Source organism: Saccoglossus kowalevskii, chromosome 1, assembly GCF_978046115.1.
Source record: "Saccoglossus kowalevskii chromosome 1, keSacKowa6.1, whole genome shotgun sequence".
Lineage (NCBI taxonomy): Eukaryota > Metazoa > Hemichordata > Enteropneusta > Harrimaniidae > Saccoglossus > Saccoglossus kowalevskii.
The window spans coordinates 41,043,410-41,065,755 of NC_140641.1; the positions used below are offsets into that span (position 1 = coordinate 41,043,410).

General features: G+C 35.9%; 1 protein-coding gene across 2 annotated transcripts in view; it reads left to right on the top strand.

Annotated features, from left to right (window-relative positions):
- LOC102806135 (neo-calmodulin-like) overlaps positions 1 to 22,346 on the top strand; it is a 40,316-nt gene that overhangs the window by 10,883 nt on the left and 7,087 nt on the right. Inside the window, exons 2-5 of one of the 2 annotated variants that reach the window (XM_078010963.2) lie at positions 955 to 985; positions 9,059 to 9,202; positions 12,278 to 12,520; positions 14,423 to 14,739. In XM_078010963.2, the coding sequence (XP_077867089.2) occupies positions 955 to 985; positions 9,059 to 9,202; positions 12,278 to 12,520; positions 14,423 to 14,439 (435 nt within the window). In that variant the 3' untranslated portion in view covers positions 14,440 to 14,739. Of the gene's footprint in view, positions 1 to 954; positions 986 to 9,058; positions 9,203 to 12,277; positions 12,521 to 14,422; positions 14,740 to 22,346 lie in introns of those variants that run through there. The other variant, XM_078010962.2, reaches the window with a different exon arrangement.

Below are 22,346 nucleotides of genomic sequence, written 5' to 3' on the forward strand. Positions count from 1 at the left end.
TGCGAATGTGTGCCTGTCTTGGTTCTCTAGCTCGGACTGTTTTCCTGTTTATTTTTTCGTTAGCTGCTGTGACTATTTCTATCTCCTCCATCTCATCTCATTTCAACAAAATATATAAACGTGGCAGGCATACTTGAAATATGAGAATCTGACACTATGTACTGATCAATGAAGGGGCGATTAGATGTAGTAAACTAGTATGTAAACAAACGGAAGTGATATCATACCGTCTATCCATACACCAGTAATTATGACATTGCTTGAAACGTTCAGTTATTATCAATAATTACAGCGAGTATTTACTTTCACGAACACCATATTATTCGGACACAGACTAGAGTGTGTACTGGGCTGTAATACAGACAGTGTATTGAGATCCGCCATACAAATCTAAGCATAATAGTAAATAATCCGAATGTGTTCATTTCATGCTTCAGTTGAATGTGTACACATAGAGTATATTGTACATAGACTGTATTGATTTACGTAGATTATCAGTGTCACCGAAGTTACTATGGATAAATACATCTATTGCATCACGTATGTCATCACCAGACATCTTTGTGTAATCGAGTCGCGCACAGAAAAGAACATTTCCATTTGGATGAAAACTGCCGGTTTCAATAACTTATAATGGTCATTGCATTGCATATGCAGTGGGGCGGAAAGGTCAGACAATATGAATATACTTTGGTATTATGTAATACTCTGACAGAATTTTATTAACATTCAAATCAGGCCTGTGTAATTGATTTCAATGCAAACTAATGTTTGAATCATTGCAGTGCGTGGGAAATAACCTTCCACCACGCTGAAGTGGGCAAGGCTTAATGTTTTAGAAATAAACAGACGTACTTTTCTAATAAGATGGCAATAAAAACATAAAGAAATTACTGAACGTCGATTTTATTTTAATATAATATAATATAAATTCTACGTTTTTTTTATCACTAGAATTCTGGATTAAACGATGAAGACAAGGCTGGTAAGACAAAATTATTATTATTTTGTTTCATATTTTATATTTTACACTATTAATATTCACAAACTTATAAGTGCATTATAAGTTATCACTGATTACATGTTAACACTCATCGTAAGTTTACAGTTTCATTACAGTATCGTAACTATAAATTATAAGTATAAAGTGGTTAGTAGATATTTTATATTTTTCCGAAGTTTGATTAAAAACCTGATATAGCGCGAACAATGGTCAGATGGCATTGGAAGCTCTTATAGTGTTGTCGAGAATATTGTAAGAAAACATCAAGAAATTGTTTTATATTAATCTGTTTGTTTAAGTTTTTATTTGTCGTCAATTTAAGTTCGTGTAAAACTTTATCGGATAGGGTATGAACGAAAAATAAATTTGAAAATTTGTAACAAATAACTACTGCTGAACATTGAATGTACCTTGACATCCGCTGTAAATTTAAAAAAAATTAAATCGGAAACGCTGTAATCAATGCCAATTTCGTCTTGCTCTTGCTGTAAACACATGGTTTCCCAACATAAGGAAAACTTGTTGTTTATTATTAGATATTTAAGTAAGAACATGTTCTGAATCTTTAATATGCCAGAGAAACATATTAAGCGGCAGTATTACAGTACCGGAATGATTGACATTAAAACTCAACTGAAATAGTAGTTTCGAATTATAATTGTATTAAATAACGAGAGGCTTGCTGGCACTGAGAATATCATATGATAATGTTTATAGGTTCCACACCACAATGTATCATGGCATAGGGTCACGTAGTGTAAAGTTTTAAAAACAACATTATATTTCACCGGAAACTTTCAACGTAGTATGAGTCTGTTTTCGATTTATTTTAAAGACTAAACAAATCAGTTTTTTTTTTAGTTTTTTTTTATTTGGGGCTTAGCACAATGGCTTTAACATAACCCTGATTTTCACATTGTCGTCTATTAAGAGTTCAATTATAGTTAGATAACTACAAAAGACTAAGGGGTAGAGAAGGCGTTACCTTATTTTCAATCCATAAAACAGAACTAAATAAAGGTGATACAATTGATCATTCAAGGCAAACACAGACAACATCAAGGATTTTGTCAGGATGCCGAACACAGTGAAACGACCTAAGTGTATACTGCCGTCAGCGACGGTTGTATGAACACCATTCGTTTAACTGCCAAAGAATCGCGTTACAATCTGCTCACGGCGTAGGTGCATACGGTTTCCCGACCACTAGTAAATATCCAGACAGTAAAAGTTAAGATTATTTGTCAAGTAAAAACGCTATACAAAACGTTTACAATAAAAAACATTGTCGGACACGCAACACTATCTTAAAATGGAGAATGTTCGATTATGAATTGAAATAATGTAATAATATAATCATTTACAATCAATATAATCAACGTTAACTAAATTTACACTGCTTGATTCCCACCCATTGTAACTCACATACTCTCACTGCTTGATTCACACACATTGTAACTCACATATTCTCACTGCTTGATTCACACGCATTGTAACTCACATATTCTCACTGCTTGATTCACACCCATTGTAACTCACATATTCTCACTGCTTGATTCACACACATTGTAACTCACATATTCTCACTGCTTGATTCACACACATTGTAACTCACATATTCTCACTGCTTGATTCACACTCATTGTAAGTCACATATTCTCACTGCTTGATTCACACCCATTGTAACTCACATATTTTCACTGCTTGATTCACACCCATTGTAACTCACATATTCTCACTGCTTGATTCACACACATTGTAACTCACGTATTCTCTCTGCTTGATTCACACCCATTGTAACTCACATACTCTCACTGCTTGATTCACACCAAGTGTAACTCACATATTCTCACTGCTTGAATCACACCCATTGTAACTCACTTATTCTCTCTGCTTGATTCACACCCATTGTAACTCACATACTCTCACTGCTTGATTCACACCAAGTGTAACTCACATATTCTTACTGCTTGAATCACACCCATTGTAACTCACATATTTTCACTGCTTGATTCAAACCCATTGTAACTCTCATATTCTCACTGCTTGATTCACGTTTATTGTAACTCTCATATACTTACTGTTAAATTTACTCATAACATCATGTACACATAATTGTAACTCACATATACTCTCTAGATTTATTTATTGTAGCACTCACTTCACATATTACGCATTTATCCTAACGCATACAGTCATTTTATCATGTATATATTTATTTCTTACGTGCAGTCACTCATTGCATTATGTATAAATTTATTTTATCTCACAGTCACTCACTGCATTATGTACACATTCATTGTAACTCACAGTCACTCATTGCATTATGTACACATTCATTGTCACTCACAGTCACTCATTGCATCCCCTGCACATTCATTGTAAATCACAGTCACTCGTTGCATTATGTAAACATTCATTGCAACTCACAATCACTCATTGCATTGTGTACACATTCAATGTAACTCACAGTCACTCACTGCATTCTGTACACATTCATTTTTACTCCCAATCACTCACTGCATTCTGTACACATTCATTGTAACTCACAGTCACTCATTGTATTCTGTACACATTCATTTTAACTCGCTGTCCGTCATTGCATTATGTACACATTCATTGTAACTAACAGTAACCCATTGCATTATGTACACATTCATTGTAACTCACAGTCACTCATTGTATTCGGTACACATTCATTGTAACTCAAGGTTACTCACTGCATTATGTACACATTCATTGTAACTAACAGTAACCCATTGCAATATGTACACATTCATTGTAACTCACAGTGACTCATTGCATTATGTACACATTCATTTTAACTCACAGTCACTCATTGCATTATGCACACATTCAGTTTAACTCACAGTCACTCAATGTATTATGTAAACATTCATTGGAGCTCGCAGTCACTTATTGCATTATGTACATATTCATTGTAAATCACAGTCACTCATTGCATTGTGTACACACTCAATGTAACTCACAGTCACTCACTGCATTCTGTACACATTAATTTTTACTCCCAACCACTCACTGCATTATGTACCCATTCATTTTTACTCCCAATCACTCACTGCATTATGTACACATTCATTTTTACTTCCAATCACTCACTGCATTATGTACACATTCATTGTAATTCACAGTCTCTCATTGTATTCTGTACAAATTCATTTTAACTCGCTGTCCCTCATTGCATTATGTACACATTCATTGTAACTCACAGTGACTCATTGCATTATGTACACATTCATTTTAACTCAAGGTTACTCACTGCATTATGCACACATTCATTGTAACTAACAGTAACTCATTGCAATATGTACACATTCGTTGTAACTCACAGTGACTCACTGCATTATGTACACATTCAGTGTAACTCACAGTGACTCATTGCATTATGTACACATTCATTGTAACTAACAGTAACTCATTGCAATATGTACACATTCGTTGTAACTCACAGTGACTCATTGCAATATGTACACATTCGTTGTAACTCACAGTGACTCATTGCATTATGTACACATTCATTTTACCTCATGGTTACTCATTGTATTCTGTACACATTCATTGTAACTCGCAGTCAATCATTGCCTAACGTACATATTCATTGTAACTCACAGTCACTTATTGCATTATGTACATATTCATTGTAACTCACAGTCACTCGCTGCATTATGTACACACTCATTGTAAATCACAGTCACTCATTGCATTATGTACACATTCATTGTAACTCACAGTGACTCATTGCATTATGTACACATTCATTTTAACTCACGGTTACTCACTGCATTATGCACACATTCATTGTAACTAACAGTAACTCATTGCAATATGTACACATTCGTTGTAACTCACAGTGACTCATTGCATTATGTACACATTCAGTGTAACTCACAGTCACTCATTGCATTATGTACACATTCATTGTAACTAACAGTAACTCATTGCAATATGTACACATTCGTTGTAACTCACAGTGACTCATTGCATTATGTACACATTCATTTTAACTCACGGTTACTCACTGCATTATGCACACATTCATTGTAACTAACAGTCACTCATTGTATTCTGTACACATTCATTGTAACTCGCAGTCAATCATTGCCTAACGTACATATTCATTGTAACTCACAGTCACTTATTGCATTATGTACATATTCATTGTAACTCACAGTCACTCGCTGCATTATGTACACACTCATTGTAAATCACAGTCACTCATTGCATTATGTACACATTCATTGTAACTCACAGTGACTCATTGCATTATGTACACATTCATTTTAACTCACGGTTACTCACTGCATTATGCACACATTCATTGTAACTAACAGTAACTCATTGCAATATGTACACATTCGTTGTAACTCACAGTGACTCATTGCATTATGTACACATTCAGTGTAACTCACAGTCACTCATTGCATTATGTACACATTCATTGTAACTAACAGTAACTCATTGCAATATGTACACATTCGTTGTAACTCACAGTGACTCATTGCATTATGTACACATTCATTTTAACTCACGGTTACTCACTGCATTATGCACACATTCATTGTAACTAACAGTAACTCATTGCAATATGTACACATTCGTTGTAACTCACAGTGACTCATTGCATTATGTACACATTCAGTGTAACTCACAGTCACTCATTGCATTATGTACACATTCATTGTAACTAACAGTAACTCATTGCAATATGTACACATTCGTTGTAACTCACAGTGACTCATTGCATTATGTACACATTCATTTTAACTCACGGTTACTCACTGCATTATGCACACATTCATTGTAACTAACAGTAACTCATTGCAATATGTACGCATTCGTTGCAACTCACAGTGACTCATTGCATTATGTACACATTCATTGTAACTAACAGTAACTCATTGCAATATGTACGCATTCGTTGTAACTCACAGTGACTCATTGCATTATGTACACATTCATTTTACCTCACGGTTACTCACTGCATTATACACACATTCATTGTAACTCACAGTCACTCATTGTATTCTGTACACATTCATTGTAACTCGCAGTCAATCATTGCCTAACGTACACATTCATTTCAACTCACTGTCACTCATTGCATTATGCACACATTCATTGTAACTCACAGTCACTCACTGCATTATGCACATATTCATTGTAACTCACAGTCACTCATTGTATTCTGTACACATTCATTTTAACTCACAGTCACTCAATGCATTATGTAAACATTCATTGGAACTTGCAGTCACTTATTGCATGATGTACACATTCATTGTAAATCACAGTCACTCATTGCATTGTGTACACATTCAATGTAACTCACAGTCACACACTGCATTCTGTACACATTCATTTTTACTCTCAATCACTCACTGCATTATGTACACATTCATTTTTACTCCCAATCACTCACTGCATTATGTACACATTCATTGTAACTCACAGTCACACACTGCATTCTGTACACATTCATTTTTACTCTCAATCACTCACTGCATTATGTACACATTCATTTTTACTCCCAATCACTCACTGCATTATGTACACATTCATTGTAACTCACAGTCACTCATTGTATTCTGTACACATTCATTTTAACTCGCTGTCCCTCATTGCATTATGTACACATTCAGTGTAACTCACAGTGACTCATTGCATTATGTACACATTCATTGTGACTAACAGTAACTCATTGCAATATGTACACATGCATTGTAACTCACAGTCACTCATTGCATTATGTACACATTCATTTTAACTCGCTGTCCCTCATTGCATTATGTACACATTCAGTGTAACTCACAGTGACTCATTGCATTATGTACACATTCATTGTGACTAACAGTAACTCATTGCAATATGTACATATTCATTGTAACTCACAGTGACTCATTGCATTATGTACACATTCATTGTAACTCGCAGTCACTTACTGCATTATGTACACATTCATTTTAACTCACTGTCACTCATTGCGTTATGCACACATTCATTTTAACTCACAGTAACTCATTGCATTATGTACACATTCATTGTAACTCACAGTGACTCATTGCATTATGTACACATTCATTGTAACTCACAGTCACTTACTGCATTATGTACACATTCATTTTAACTCACAGTCACTCATTGCATTATGTACACATTCATTGTAACTCGCAGTCACTCATTGCATTATGTACACTTTCATTGTAACTCACAGTCACTCATTGCATTATGTACACATTCATTGTAACTCACAGTCACACATTGCATTATGTACACATTCATTGTAACTCACAGTCACTCATTGCATTATGTACACATTCATTGTAACTCACATTCACTTATTGCATTGTGTACACACTCACTGTAAATCACAGTCACTCATTGCATTATGTACACATTCATTTTATCTCACAGTCACTCATTACATTATGTACATATTCAATGTAACTCACAGTCACTCACTGCATTATGTACACATTCATTTTATCTCACAGTCACTCACTGCATTATGCACACATTCATTGTAACTCGCAGTCATTCATTGCATCCTCTACACATTTATTAAAACAGTATACTGTACTCTTGGGATAGCGACTAGGAATCGAATCTGAATTTACCGATAATAGTAATTTGGATATCACATATGTATTCGTCAAATACTAACTACTAGTATATTACTGGGATTTTGCATTCCAGTTCATTTAAATCATGTCACGTTAGCGCGTTACGTCACTAGACTGTATACAGTTTAAATCCTTTGCAAAATGAGACTGTGAGACGCCAGTTCCATCATTGATGTCTCCAAGCTACTCCGCTCCATCTTCATTTCCATCAATAAGTTATCAATATACCCTTGATATTCTGACGTTATTCTCAGACTACTTTGCTTCGCTGGGCGTATTATGTATTATAACTGAAACTATTTCCTTACTCTTGGATTAATTCAAGTTTTTCCAGTAAAATGTTCCGAAATTACCGTGCAACACCATATGGCTTTTATAGTTAGATATCACATTTACTGTAATTATTATAAGCGCTGAAGATGTTCGACTAGAGTGCCCTCACCGGCAAAACTCAATTGCGTTGTTTACGACTGTATGCCATTAAAATAAACATTATAAACTGCATGCACCTTTACATCATACCTGAAGTTCTTTATTGAATCGCTCGATAAGTCAACTACGATGTGTTTGTTCTAACGCTTCCATTAAAAGCTCAGGTTTTCAGTTGAATGTTTTTGTACACTATTCCACATAGGATATAAATATACAGCAAAAAAATGCCTCACCCTTAAAATAATAAATGCTAGTAAATTGCTATGGCAACATCACTGTGACACACTGATGTAATTACAGACGTTTGACTGATGCCCTTGCCCTGACAAACACACAAAACGTTTTGTTTGTCGTGTATGTTGGCGGTATAATATAATATAAATTGTCGCCATATGAACAAGTACGTCTTCATATTTAAGTTATGTTTAGCTAAATCTCTTAGACGAATATTCCTAATATATTCTCTGAATTCAACGTCGAGTTCACGATAATGAGGGTACATGTCCTCGAGCGCCCTCACATAATCGAACGGCAAATGCAACACAAATATTACCGGGCATGCAACGTTACATTTAAGTTAAATGAAACAGTCGCAGCATATGCAGTATATTTGCATGACGTCATTTTTCCTTTGTGTATAAGTCAGGATGTACCTACTGCGCATTCGCTAGATGGCTGACTACTCGCGACGAAGTGAAATGATATGTGAGAGGTCTTGATGGGCGCCAGTGAACTAAAAACACCAAGCGCTGATCGTTCAACGTTTGAATTGTTAAGGTGATACTAAATTTGAGACACGCTGCCTGTTTGCATCATATCCATACAGTGTCGGTGGTACGTGAATGCTATCAGTTAGGTATGGCAGGCATCAGTTGTAGTAATAATCAGTCAAATACTAAGAGACGAAACGAGCAAGAGACAGTAGTACGTAGTCGAATAGTAGGTTTTTCTCACGAAAAAATTATCCATTCCGTTGCTCCAGAATTCTGGGAAGCGTTTTCCTTGTTTGATAAAAATGGAGATGGAACAATCAGTATATGGGAACTTGGAACTGTGATGAGATCTCTGGGACAAAATCCGACAGAAGACGAACTGCAAGAAATGATCAAAGAAGTAGACGAAGACGGTGAGTTGACACTGTATGCAAGCATGATATGAAGTGGCATGTGTGAATGTAAAATGTTATATTTACAATTGAATGAGAAAATTATTGCCGTGTATATGTATATGGAACACGATGGTATAAACTCAACCTGACATCGTTTTATGGTAAGAATCAGTCATTTAATCGTGACTGATTTTGACTTTTGACGAGTAAAGCAACAATCTCAGTGGGAATGAATACACGCTCCACCGATTAACCGATAAGTTTAATTAGTGCCACATCGACTTGGCATACATACTAATTATTTCATTGTATTATTTTGATATGACTCCCGCACGCACATCCAACTCAAAGCGTATACGTTACTAACACAATTAATTGTGAATTGGAACATGTAGTTAAAATGATATATCGCTGGATTATTTTTTATTACGTTTGAGGGCTGCGACATATATACTGTATTTTATACTTTGCGGTCACGTGTTAGATACAGTACAGTATGGTCTATGGGTATATTTCAGAGTATAATTGCGTCACGTGTTAGATACGGTACAGTATGGTGTATGGGTATATTTAGATACGGTACAGTATGGTGTATGGGTATATTTCAGAGTATGATTGTGGTCACGTGTTAGATACGGTACAGTATGGTGTATGGGTATATTTCAGATTATAATTGTGGTCACGTGTTAGATACTTTACAGTATGGTGTAAGGGTATATTTCAGAGTGTAATTGTGGTCACGTGTTAGATACGGTACATTATGGTGTATGGGTATATTTCAGAGTATAATTGTGGTCACGTGTTAGATACGGTACAGTATGGTGTATGGGTATATTTCAGAGTGTAATTGTGGTCACGTGTTAGATACGGTACAGTGTGGTGTATGGATATATTTCAGAGTATAATTGTGGTCACGTGTTAGTTACGGTACAGTATGGTGTATGGGTATATTTCAGAGTATAATTGTGGTTACGTGTTAGATACGGTACAGTGTGGTGTATGGGTATATTTCAGAGTATAATTGTGGTCACGTGTTAGATACGGTACAGTATGGTGTATGGGTATATTTCAGAGTATAATTGTGGTCACGTGTTAGATACGGTACAGTATGGTGTATGGGTATATTTCAGAATATAATTGTGGTCACGTGTTAGATACGGTACAGTATGGTGTATGGGTATATTTCAGAGTATAATTGTGGTCACGTGTTAGATACGGTACAGTATGGTGTATGGGTATATTTCAGAGTATAATTGTGGTCACGTGTTAGATACGGTACAGTGTGGTGTATGGGTACATTTCAGAGTATAATTGTGGTCACGTGTTAGATACGGTACAGTATGGTGATTGGGTATATTTCAGAGTATAATTGTTGATGTTAAAAATATACAGTTAAAGATTATTCAAATAAATGTTTTATCAAAAAGCTAAATACTCAGCATATTTAGGTATGGAGAATGTTAAATGTACACATTCCAAAGTATTCTAACAAATTACCAAAATTCCAATCACGTCCGTTTCACCATTAACTGCAATTGTATATTATACAACGCACTTAAACTTGATGGTACTGTTATCAAAGATTTATGTCTGCGAGCGTGATTTTTAAGTGTAGGACAACCAAATACTAATGCGTGGGAGTTCAAAGAAATGAAACACGAATAAAGGCATTTCACAGTATTCATAAAAACATGTGAATGTTGTTTACTCCCGATAAAAATATAAATAAAAACGCTTAATGTAATACGTGTGGTTTTCCGAGAACTGCCCAAGTACCCAGGTCTTAGCACGTCGATAGTACTTACCAAGTTGTATAGTATTATACATCCATTGTGGTATACCAACTCGTAAATAATTGACGATTTGTTCACCAGACTCGGGCGGCTATCTGCACCTTCAGAGATTGTCTTGAATGCATGGCGTTATGTTTAAAGTGAGATTTTAAGCCATTTTACGTCTTTACGCCATATATTTGACATTGTAAAATATCACATTGGAAAACAACCTTGGGTTTTCATTAAATTATTAAAACCCCGCTTTATTGTGTAAATTCCATTCATAATCAAATTATTTACAGAACTTTCTTTAAAACTGATTGCAAAATGTGTTTTGCACTTAGGAATGCACAATGAGCCACGTTATTTTCAATAATAAATATTTTTCAGTATATTAACGATAATGGATAAAGTGGGGGTAATACCGATTTCCCATTCACATTCTGACATATCGAAAATGCTTCTCACTTAATGCAACAGTTAGGTCTCTTTCATTTTTGAAGGCACTTCGTCTGTAATTAATCTGAGTGCAATACACTGTTCCTGTTATAACGTTCAATAAGACTAAACATATGCGTTAGCATGCCATGCAATCGAGGAATCGATAACAGCGTGGCTGATTGCCGAGTACAAGTTTGATTGGGAAAGGTACATTACCTAGGATACGTTTGTGTAGTACAATAAACACATCATTTCTATTCATATTACCATAGTTACCGTTACGGTCTCGTGCAACTATCTAGATAAATATTTGATATGTGTATTTAACAGTTCAGGCAATGGCGATGCTAGCTTCCTCCCGCGTGAAGATAACAGTGTGCTTCCATTTCATTAATATACCAAAGTTGAAATGTTTCTAGCATGGTCAAAAGTCACAAATACTACTTTGAAATAATATTTTAATCTTCCTAAGTACTCTTTGAACTATTCCACTTTGTCGCTACTGAGATCATATTTGGTAAAGATTGTATAATTATGAAATGTAACAAACATTTATAACGTATATGAAAATATAATTCCAGTCGAAAAAATGGCGGGACATTCAAATAGTTACATTTATGTCACACTGTGAAAACTATGTAGATGATAATAACTTTGATAACAGAACACGATTTAAGCTCACACATTAAAAAACAGTATACTTCATACACTGATGTAAGTATTATTTCATATAATATTATAATATAATATGTGTTGAGATGTAACAACGTTATCCACGCGTTGAAATGTAATCATCCATTGCAATGCAGTGCAAACATACTCACAGGTATTTCATTGATCCATTACACATGCTAACTGCACTACGTTCTTTATGCAGGAAACGGAGAAATTGATTTCGAGGAGTTTCTCACAATGATGGCGAAGAAGCTGCGTGACATAGACGTGGACGAAGAAATCCGCGAAGCATTTCGTGTATTTGACAAAGATACTAACGGTTACATCACCGCCAAAGAATTACAGTATATAATGACGACATATGGAGAAACCTTACCAGAAGACGAAGTCAGGGAGATGTTGAACCAGGCAGATATTGACGGAGATGGAAAAATCAATTATGAAGGTATCTCAAACTAGTGCATACTACATTTTACTGTTTTGTTGTAATTTCAGTTATTTTTTTGTCAAATCAAGGGTTAACTGCCGCTTTTCTTAGAACAGGTGTTTGTCGCGTGGCGGTGCCTCGCAATGCTGAATATTATAGAGGCAACTCAGGTAAAATAACAGGAATAAAATGTAATTAAATATGCAATATTAATGCATTGATATATTGCATTTAATGGAAAGGGAAATTAAAAACCATTTACATTGCCGAGTATTGTTGTAATATAATAATGCTTGTGTACGATTGCCGACCACAGCTGATACACTCAATGAAATTGCTCAGAGACAGCAGTATAAATGTGACAAGAATAGCTCTACAGGTCGCACATCGTTGTTAATATAATGTATACAGCCAATATAAAAATGATTGTGTTTGTGTCATCATAACTGTCGTCCGGGCGACTGTCATACAAAACGGCATCTACTAGAACCTTGTGACAACGTGTCTATACGCCATGCCATTCAAGCAAATATAATTATTCAGCGATTTTAGAAATAATGGCCACGTATGTTTTATTTATTTTTCATTCTTTAGCATTGTACTATACAATAAAATCGCGTGCAAGGTATTGGATATTTGAAAACCACCTACTCATATCTAAATACTACGAGACTCTTTCATGAGTTTTGTTGGATTTGATATATTGGTTATAACGACCAAAACAATCCGGCAGGTGCTTACTGTCCAGCAAAAAATACGTATAGTACTGTAAACGAAATGTAATAATTCGTAAATCAATATATACCAGACATAAAATGCTATTATGGATGTGCTTATTGATCATAATTAATGTTTTCGTATAAATTATTCACTTTTTAATAATAAAACTACCAATATCCCTGTAATCTATGTTGTGATGTAGACAGTGTCGACAGTTGCTTAATATCCGGGTACAGGCTCGTGGCCGTCATACATGAATAGTTTTATTAAAATTGGAAAGTGGATGCATGACAGTTCTTGTCGGAAACACGAATGTTTGGCCAACTAATCGAAATCACTGCAATTTTTATAATCCCACTAGCATTACGCCAGAGATAATAAGATGAATTTACTAGTCTCTTGGTACTTCATGTTATAGAACTGAAATTCAGAAAGATAACTGATTAATGAGTCTCACTTTGATTATCAAATAAACAAAATAATAATAATTTTTCACGGACTGACTGCTATTTTTTTCATTTTTGCCATGAGACTATAACAAATTATCATTTATTACGTAATTCATCACCACCTCCACATTCGTATCACCACTTAGTATATTGAAATTTATTTTTATTTGACCAGGTCGATACACTGTAAAGACCCATGTGTTGCATTTGGCGCATGTTAGCGCATGATGTTCATTTACATTCAGACACTGATACTACCTAGGTCCATTTTCAATGAGACTGTAATAATGATAAACAAATAAAAGAAATTAAATAAAACTTAATGTTCTCGTTATGTTGCCAGCTGTTGGTTAAATATTCCTAACGATGTGATTTATAGCAACTAGTATCTACTCTGCAGTGTCACCTTATGTAGTAAATTACAACATATGTTGGTGTTGTACTACCGATACAAATAATTATTGGAAACTAGGATATTATATTTTCGAATCTGTCCAAGATATGCAATTTCACGATTGTTAAAAACCAAAAGTCGTTTTGCTTCTTGAAATTTGCAATATGACATTTTTTTCTGAGTGATGTGCTTATTTTTACCATTATTTATCAAGTTAAGGTTACTTATATAGTTACTATTTATTTATTTATTTATTTATTTATTTATTTATTTATTTATTTATTTATTTATTTATTTATTTATTTATTTATTTATTTATTTATTTATTTATTTATTTATTTATTTATTTATCTATAGTGTTAAATGAAATATAGGATGACAAATATGGTGTGGTGTGCCAGGTGGTATTAAATTGTTGAAAGTCAAACCGTGTCACAGTTGTATACTTGTAAAAGGCTTGGTATCAAATTGACATCTCCGACTATACCTGACATCGCAAATATACAAACGTGTTTGGATTGTGAAATGAACATTACGGAGTTGCGATATACTCTGTTAAATATAGCCAATGCAATTGTTGAGTCTATAATGACCATATAGTTCGTTTATTTTATCGTCACCATGGTGATTGATTGAAAGTATTTTAAATACATTTGCATTATATTAACAAAGTACTCCTTTGGTGTTTTATTGTGTGTATGAATATGCCGTTTTATTTTTAAATTATCGTCCATGTTAAATTTCGTCGGGCTGTGTTCTTCCATATATAACGAAACGTCATTATATCTACGTCATATGTACTGAATTTTTATAATCGACTCATAATAATCTAAACACATGAAAACTAAAATTCCATTAATTTTAAATTCTCACGTACACGTTTTATAAATTTAAAGGAACGAAACCTACCGTATATATTTACTAATTGTAATTACTACCTTAGTATATCGTACTTGTCATTAATCAACTTATATAATGTTTTATAATGGGGTTGTATTAATCTGCTGATGGGTCATTCGGGGGAAGCATGGTATCACGTTTACCACCTATAACACGTAGTATGAACGCTGCTTATTTCGCTGTGATTATTGTGCAACTGTAATTTGAGTGGCATGTTATATTTTGACTATATTCTTTAAAACTAAGGTCTCGTCGCTTTAAGTTAAATTGAACTTATTCGTATCATGAATTACTCTGAACTACGTAATGGTATTTTTTAAAATTGTATATTTAGGCAACATATTTTTTATCAAGTTAATTTTATTATGTAGTTCGTTCACATTGTCTTATTATTCAATTGCAATATTCGTAATTGTTTTCTTAGTTTTATCTGTGAACACGTACATTGATTTGAATTTATATATGGTACATGTAAAATGTACCTGTCCGTTGTTATATATATATAATTTAATAGCCAATTTCATACTGAGGTCACTAAAGATATCTACTGGTTGCGGTGTTCAATTTTAATTTTTACTTCAACTCTCATTATCTTCAGCACAAACACAAACTTGCTGAAACGATATTGACGACTTTTGTCTCTCTAAATTACAGTTTTCTAGAGAATGAAATTGCCTACGATACCACCTTTTTATTTTCGCAGAAATTGCGTATATATCTAGAAACTAACAGGGGTTCAAAGGTCCCACTTTGCATAAATCTAGATTAGAATGAAGATTTGTTGTTCTTTTCATATAGTCACTAGAAATAATTCTTCTAATTCAAAGTTTCTGTTGAGTTACTATATTGCAATGTTTTTATTATTTATGAGTTGTAATCAATGTTTTATCCCATATTGTTGGTAGAGCCAGATTGATTTAGCTGTTAATCACGCTCTTGTTTACTTAACCAAATTTAAAAAAGAAGCTAGTATACGTGAAAAGAAGTATGAAGGTATTACCAACTCACACAGATGAGAAGGTATTACCAACTCACACAGATGAGAATGTATTGCCAACTCACACAGATGAGAAGGTATTACCAACTCACACAGATGAGAATGTATTGCCAACTCACACAGATGAGAATGTATTGCCAACCCACACAGATGAGAAGGTATTACCAATTCACACAGATGAGAAGGTATTACCAACTCTCACAGATTAGAAGGTATTACCAACTCAAACAGATGAGAATGTATTGCCAACTCACACAGATGAGAAGGTATTGCCAACTCACACAGATGAGAATGTATTGCCAACTCACACAGATGAGAAGGTTTTACCAACTCACACAGATGAGAAGGTATTGCCAACTCACACAGATGAGAAGGTATTACCAACTCACACAGATGAGAAGGTATTGCCAACTCACACAGATGAGAAGGTATTGCCAACTCACACAGATGAGAAGGTATTACCAACTCACACAGATGAGAAGGTATTACCAACTCACACAGATGAGAAGGTATTGCCAACTCACACAGATGAGAAGGTATTACCAACTCACACAGATGAGAATGTATTGCCAACTCACACAGATGAGAAGGTATTACCAACTCACACAGATGAGAATGTATTGCCAACTCACACAGATGAGAAGGTATTACCAACTCACACAGATGAGAATGTATTGCCAACTCACACAGATGAGAATGTATTGCCAACTCACACAGATGAGAAGGTATTACCAACTCACACAGATGAGAAGGTATTACCAACTCACACAGATGAGAATGTATTACTAACTCACACAGATGAGAAGGTATTGCCAACTCACACAGATGAGAAGGTATTGCCAACTCACACAGATGAGAATGTATTGCCAACTCACACAGATGAGAAGGTATTACCAACTCACACAGATGAGAAGGTATTACCAACTCACACAGATGAGAATGTATTGCCAACTCACACAGATGAGAATGTATTGCCAACTCACACAGATGAGAATGTATTACCAACTCACACAGATGAGAAGGTATTGCCAACTCACACAGATGAGAATGTATTGCCAACTCACACAGATGAGAATGTATTGCCAACTCACACAGATGAGAATGTATTGCCAATTCACACAGATGAGAATGTATTGCCAACTCACACAGATGAGAAGGTATTACCAATTCACACAGATGAGAATGTATTGCCTACTCACACAGATGAGAAGGTATTACCAATTCACACAGATGAGAAGGTATTACCAACTCACACAGATGTGAATGTATTGCCAACTCACACAGATGAGAATGTATTGCCAACTCACACAGATGAGAATGTATTGCCAACTCACACAGATGAGAAGGTATTACCAATTCACACAGATGAGAAGGTATTACCAACTCACACAGATGAGAATGTATTGCCAACTCACACAGATGAGAATGTATTGCCAACTCACACAGATGAGAAGGTATTACCAACTCACACAGATGAGAAGGTATTACCAACTCACATAGATGAGAATGTATTACCAATTCACACAGATGAGAAGGTATTGCCAACTCACACAGATGAGAAGGTATTACCAATTCACACAGATGAGAAGGTTTTACCAACTCACACAGATGAGAATGTATTACCAATTCACACAGATGAGAAGGTTTTACCAACTCACACAGATGAGAATGTATTGCCAACTCACACAGATGAGAATGTATTGCCAACTCACACAGATGAGAATGTATTGCCAACTCACACAGATGAGAAGGTATTACCAATTCACACAGATGAGAAGGTATTACCAACTCACACAGATGAGAATGTATTGCCAACTCACACAGATGAGAATGTATTGCCAACTCACACAGATGAGAAGGTATTACCAATTCACACAGATGAGAAGGTATTACCAGCTCACACAGATGAGAAGGTATTGCCAACTCACACAGATGAGAATGTATTGCCAACTCACACAGATGAGAATGTATTGCCAACTCACACAGATAAGAAGGTATTACCAATTCACACAGATGAGAAGGTATTACCAACTCACACAGATGAGAATGTATTGCCAACTCACACAGATGAGAATGTATTGCCAACTCACACAGATGAGAAGGTATTACCAATTCACACAGATGAGAAGGTATTACCAGCTCACACAGATGAGAAGGTATTGCCAACTCACACAGATGAGAAGGTATTGCCAACTCACACAGATGAGAAGGTATTACCAACTCACACAGATGAGAATGTATTGCCAACTCACACAGATGAGAAGGTATTACCAATTCACACAGATGAGAAGGTATTACTAACTCACACAGATGAGAAGGTATTACCAATTCACACAGATGAGAAGGTATTACTAACTCACACAGATGAGAAGGTATTACCAACTCACACAGATGAGAAGGTATTACCAACTCACACAGATGAGAATGTATTGCCAACTCACACAGATGAGAAGGTATTACCAACTCACATAGATGAGAATGTATTGCCAACTCACACAGATGAGAATGTATTGCCAACTCACACAGATGAGAAGGTATTACCAACTCACACAGATGAGAAGGTATTACCAACTCACATAGATGAGAATGTATTGCCAACTCACACAGATGAGAAGGTTTTACCAACTCACACAGATGAGAAGGTGTTACCAACTTACACAGATGAGAATGTATTGCCAACTAACACAGATGAGAAGGTATTACTAACTCACACAGATGAGAATGTATTGCCAACTCACACAGATGAGAATGTATTACCAATTCACACAGATGAGAAGGTATTACCAACTCACACAGATGAGAGTGTATTGCCAACTCACACAGATGAGAATGTATTGCCAACTCACACAGATGAGAAGGTATTACCAATTCACACAGATGAGAAGGTATTACCAGCTCACACAGATGAGAAGGTATTGCCAACTCACACAGATGAGAATGTATTGCCAACTCACACAGATGAGAAGGTATTACCAATTCACACAGATGAGAAGGTATTACTAACTCACACAGATGAGAAGGTATTGCCAACTCACACAGATGAGAATGTATTGCCAACTCACACAGATGAGAAGGTATTACCAACTCACATAGATGAGAATGAATTGCCAACTCACACAGATGAGAAGGTATTACCAACTCACACACATGTGAATGTATTGCCAACTCACACAGATGAGAAGGTATTACCAACTCACACAGATGAGAATGTATTGCCAACTCACACAGATGAGAAGGTATTACAAACTCACACAGATGAGAATGTATTACCAACTCACATAGATGAGAATGTATTGCCAACTCACACAGATGAGAAGGTTTTACCAACTCACACAGATGAGAAGGTATTGCCAATTCACACAGATGAGAAGGTATTACCAACTCACACAGATGAGAAGGTATTACCAACTCACACAGATGAGAATGTATTGCCAACTCACACAGATGAGAAGGTATTACCAATTCACACAGATGAGAAGGTATTACCAACTCACATAGATGAGAATGTATTGCCCACTCACACAGATGAGAAGGTTTTACCAACTCACACAGATGAGAAGGTATTACCAACACACACAGATGAGAAGGTATTACCAACTCACACAGATGAGAATGTATTACTAACTCACACAGATGAGAAGGTATTGCCAATTCACACAGATGAGAAGGTATTACCAACTCACACAGATGAGAAGGTATTACCAACTCACACAGATGAGAATGTATTGCCAACTCACACAGATGAGAAGGTATTACCAACTCACATAGATGAGAATGTATTGCCAACTCACACAGATGAGAAGGTATTACCAACTCACACACATGTGAATGTATTGCCAACTCACACAGATGAGAAGGTATTACCAACTCACACAGATGAGAATGTATTGCCAACTCACACAGATGAGAAGGTATTACCAACTCACACAGATGAGAATGTATTACCAACTCACACAGATGAGAATGTATTGCCAACGCACACAGATGAGAAGGTATTACCAACTCACACAGATGAGAATGTATTACCAACTCACACAGATGAGAAGGTATTACCAACTCACACAGATGAGAAGGTATTGCCAACTCACACAGATGAGAAGGTATTGCCAATTCACACAGATGAGAAGGTATTACCAACTCACACAGATGAGAAGGTATTACCAACTCACACAGATGAGAATGTATTGCCAACTCACACAGATGAGAATGTATTACCAACTCACACAGATGAGAAGGTATTACCAACTCACACAGATGAGAAGGTATTGCCAACTCACACAGATGAGAAGGTATTGCCAATTCACACAGATGAGAAGGTATTACCAACTCACACAGATGAGAAGGTATTACCAACTCACACAGATGAGAATGTATTGCCAACTCACACAGATGAGAAGGTATTACCAACTCACACAGATGAGAAGGTATTACCAACTCACACAGATGAGAATGTATTGCCAACTCACACAGATGAGAAGGTATTACCAATTCACACAGATGAGAATGTATTGCCAACTCACACAGATGAGAAGGTATTACCAATTCACACAGATGAGAAGGTATTACTAACTCACACAGATGAGAAGGTATTACCAACTCACACAGATGAGAAGGTATTACCAACTCACACAGATGAGAATGTATTGCCAACTCACACAGATGAGAAGGTATTACCAACTCACATAGATGAGAATGTATTGCCAACTCACACAGATGAGAATGTATTGCCAACTCACACAGATGAGAAGGTATTACCAACTCACACAGATGAGAAGGTATTACCAACTCACATAGATGAGAATGTATTGCCAACTCACACAGATGAGAAGGTATTACTAACTCACACAGATGAGAATGTATTGCCAACTCACACAGATGAGAATGTATTACCAATTCACACAGATGAGAAGGTATTACCAACTCACACAGATGAGAGTGTATTGCCAACTCACACAGATGAGAATGTATTGCCAACTCACACAGATGAGAAGGTATTACCAATTCACACAGATGAGAAGGTATTACCAGCTCACACAGATGAGAAGGTATTGCCAACTCACACAGATGAGAATGTATTGCCAACTCACACAGATGAGAAGGTATTACCAATTCACACAGATGAGAAGGTATTACTAACTCACACAGATGAGAAGGTATTGCCAACTCACACAGATGAGAATGTATTGCCAACTCACACAGATGAGAAGGTATTACCAACTCACATAGATGAGAATGAATTGCCAACTCACACAGATGAGAAGGTATTACCAACTCACACACATGTGAATGTATTGCCAACTCACACAGATGAGAAGGTATTACCAACTCACACAGATGAGAATGTATTGCCAACTCACACAGATGAGAAGGTATTACAAACTCACACAGATGAGAATGTATTACCAACTCACATAGATGAGAATGTATTGCCAACTCACACAGATGAGAAGGTTTTACCAACTCACACAGATGAGAAGGTATTGCCAATTCACACAGATGAGAAGGTATTACCAACTCACACAGATGAGAAGGTATTACCAACTCACACAGATGAGAATGTATTGCCAACTCACACAGATGAGAAGGTATTACCAATTCACACAGATGAGAAGGTATTACCAACTCACATAGATGAGAATGTATTGCCCACTCACACAGATGAGAAGGTTTTACCAACTCACACAGATGAGAAGGTATTACCAACACACACAGATGAGAAGGTATTACCAACTCACACAGATGAGAATGTATTACTAACTCACACAGATGAGAAGGTATTGCCAATTCACACAGATGAGAAGGTATTACCAACTCACACAGATGAGAAGGTATTACCAACTCACACAGATGAGAATGTATTGCCAACTCACACAGATGAGAAGGTATTACCAACTCACATAGATGAGAATGTATTGCCAACTCACACAGATGAGAAGGTATTACCAACTCACACACATGTGAATGTATTGCCAACTCACACAGATGAGAAGGTATTACCAACTCACACAGATGAGAATGTATTGCCAACTCACACAGATGAGAAGGTATTACCAACTCACACAGATGAGAATGTATTACCAACTCACACAGATGAGAATGTATTGCCAACGCACACAGATGAGAAGGTATTACCAACTCACACAGATGAGAATGTATTACCAACTCACACAGATGAGAAGGTATTACCAACTCACACAGATGAGAAGGTATTGCCAACTCACACAGATGAGAAGGTATTGCCAATTCACACAGATGAGAAGGTATTACCAACTCACACAGATGAGAAGGTATTACCAACTCACACAGATGAGAATGTATTGCCAACTCACACAGATGAGAATGTATTACCAACTCACACAGATGAGAAGGTATTACCAACTCACA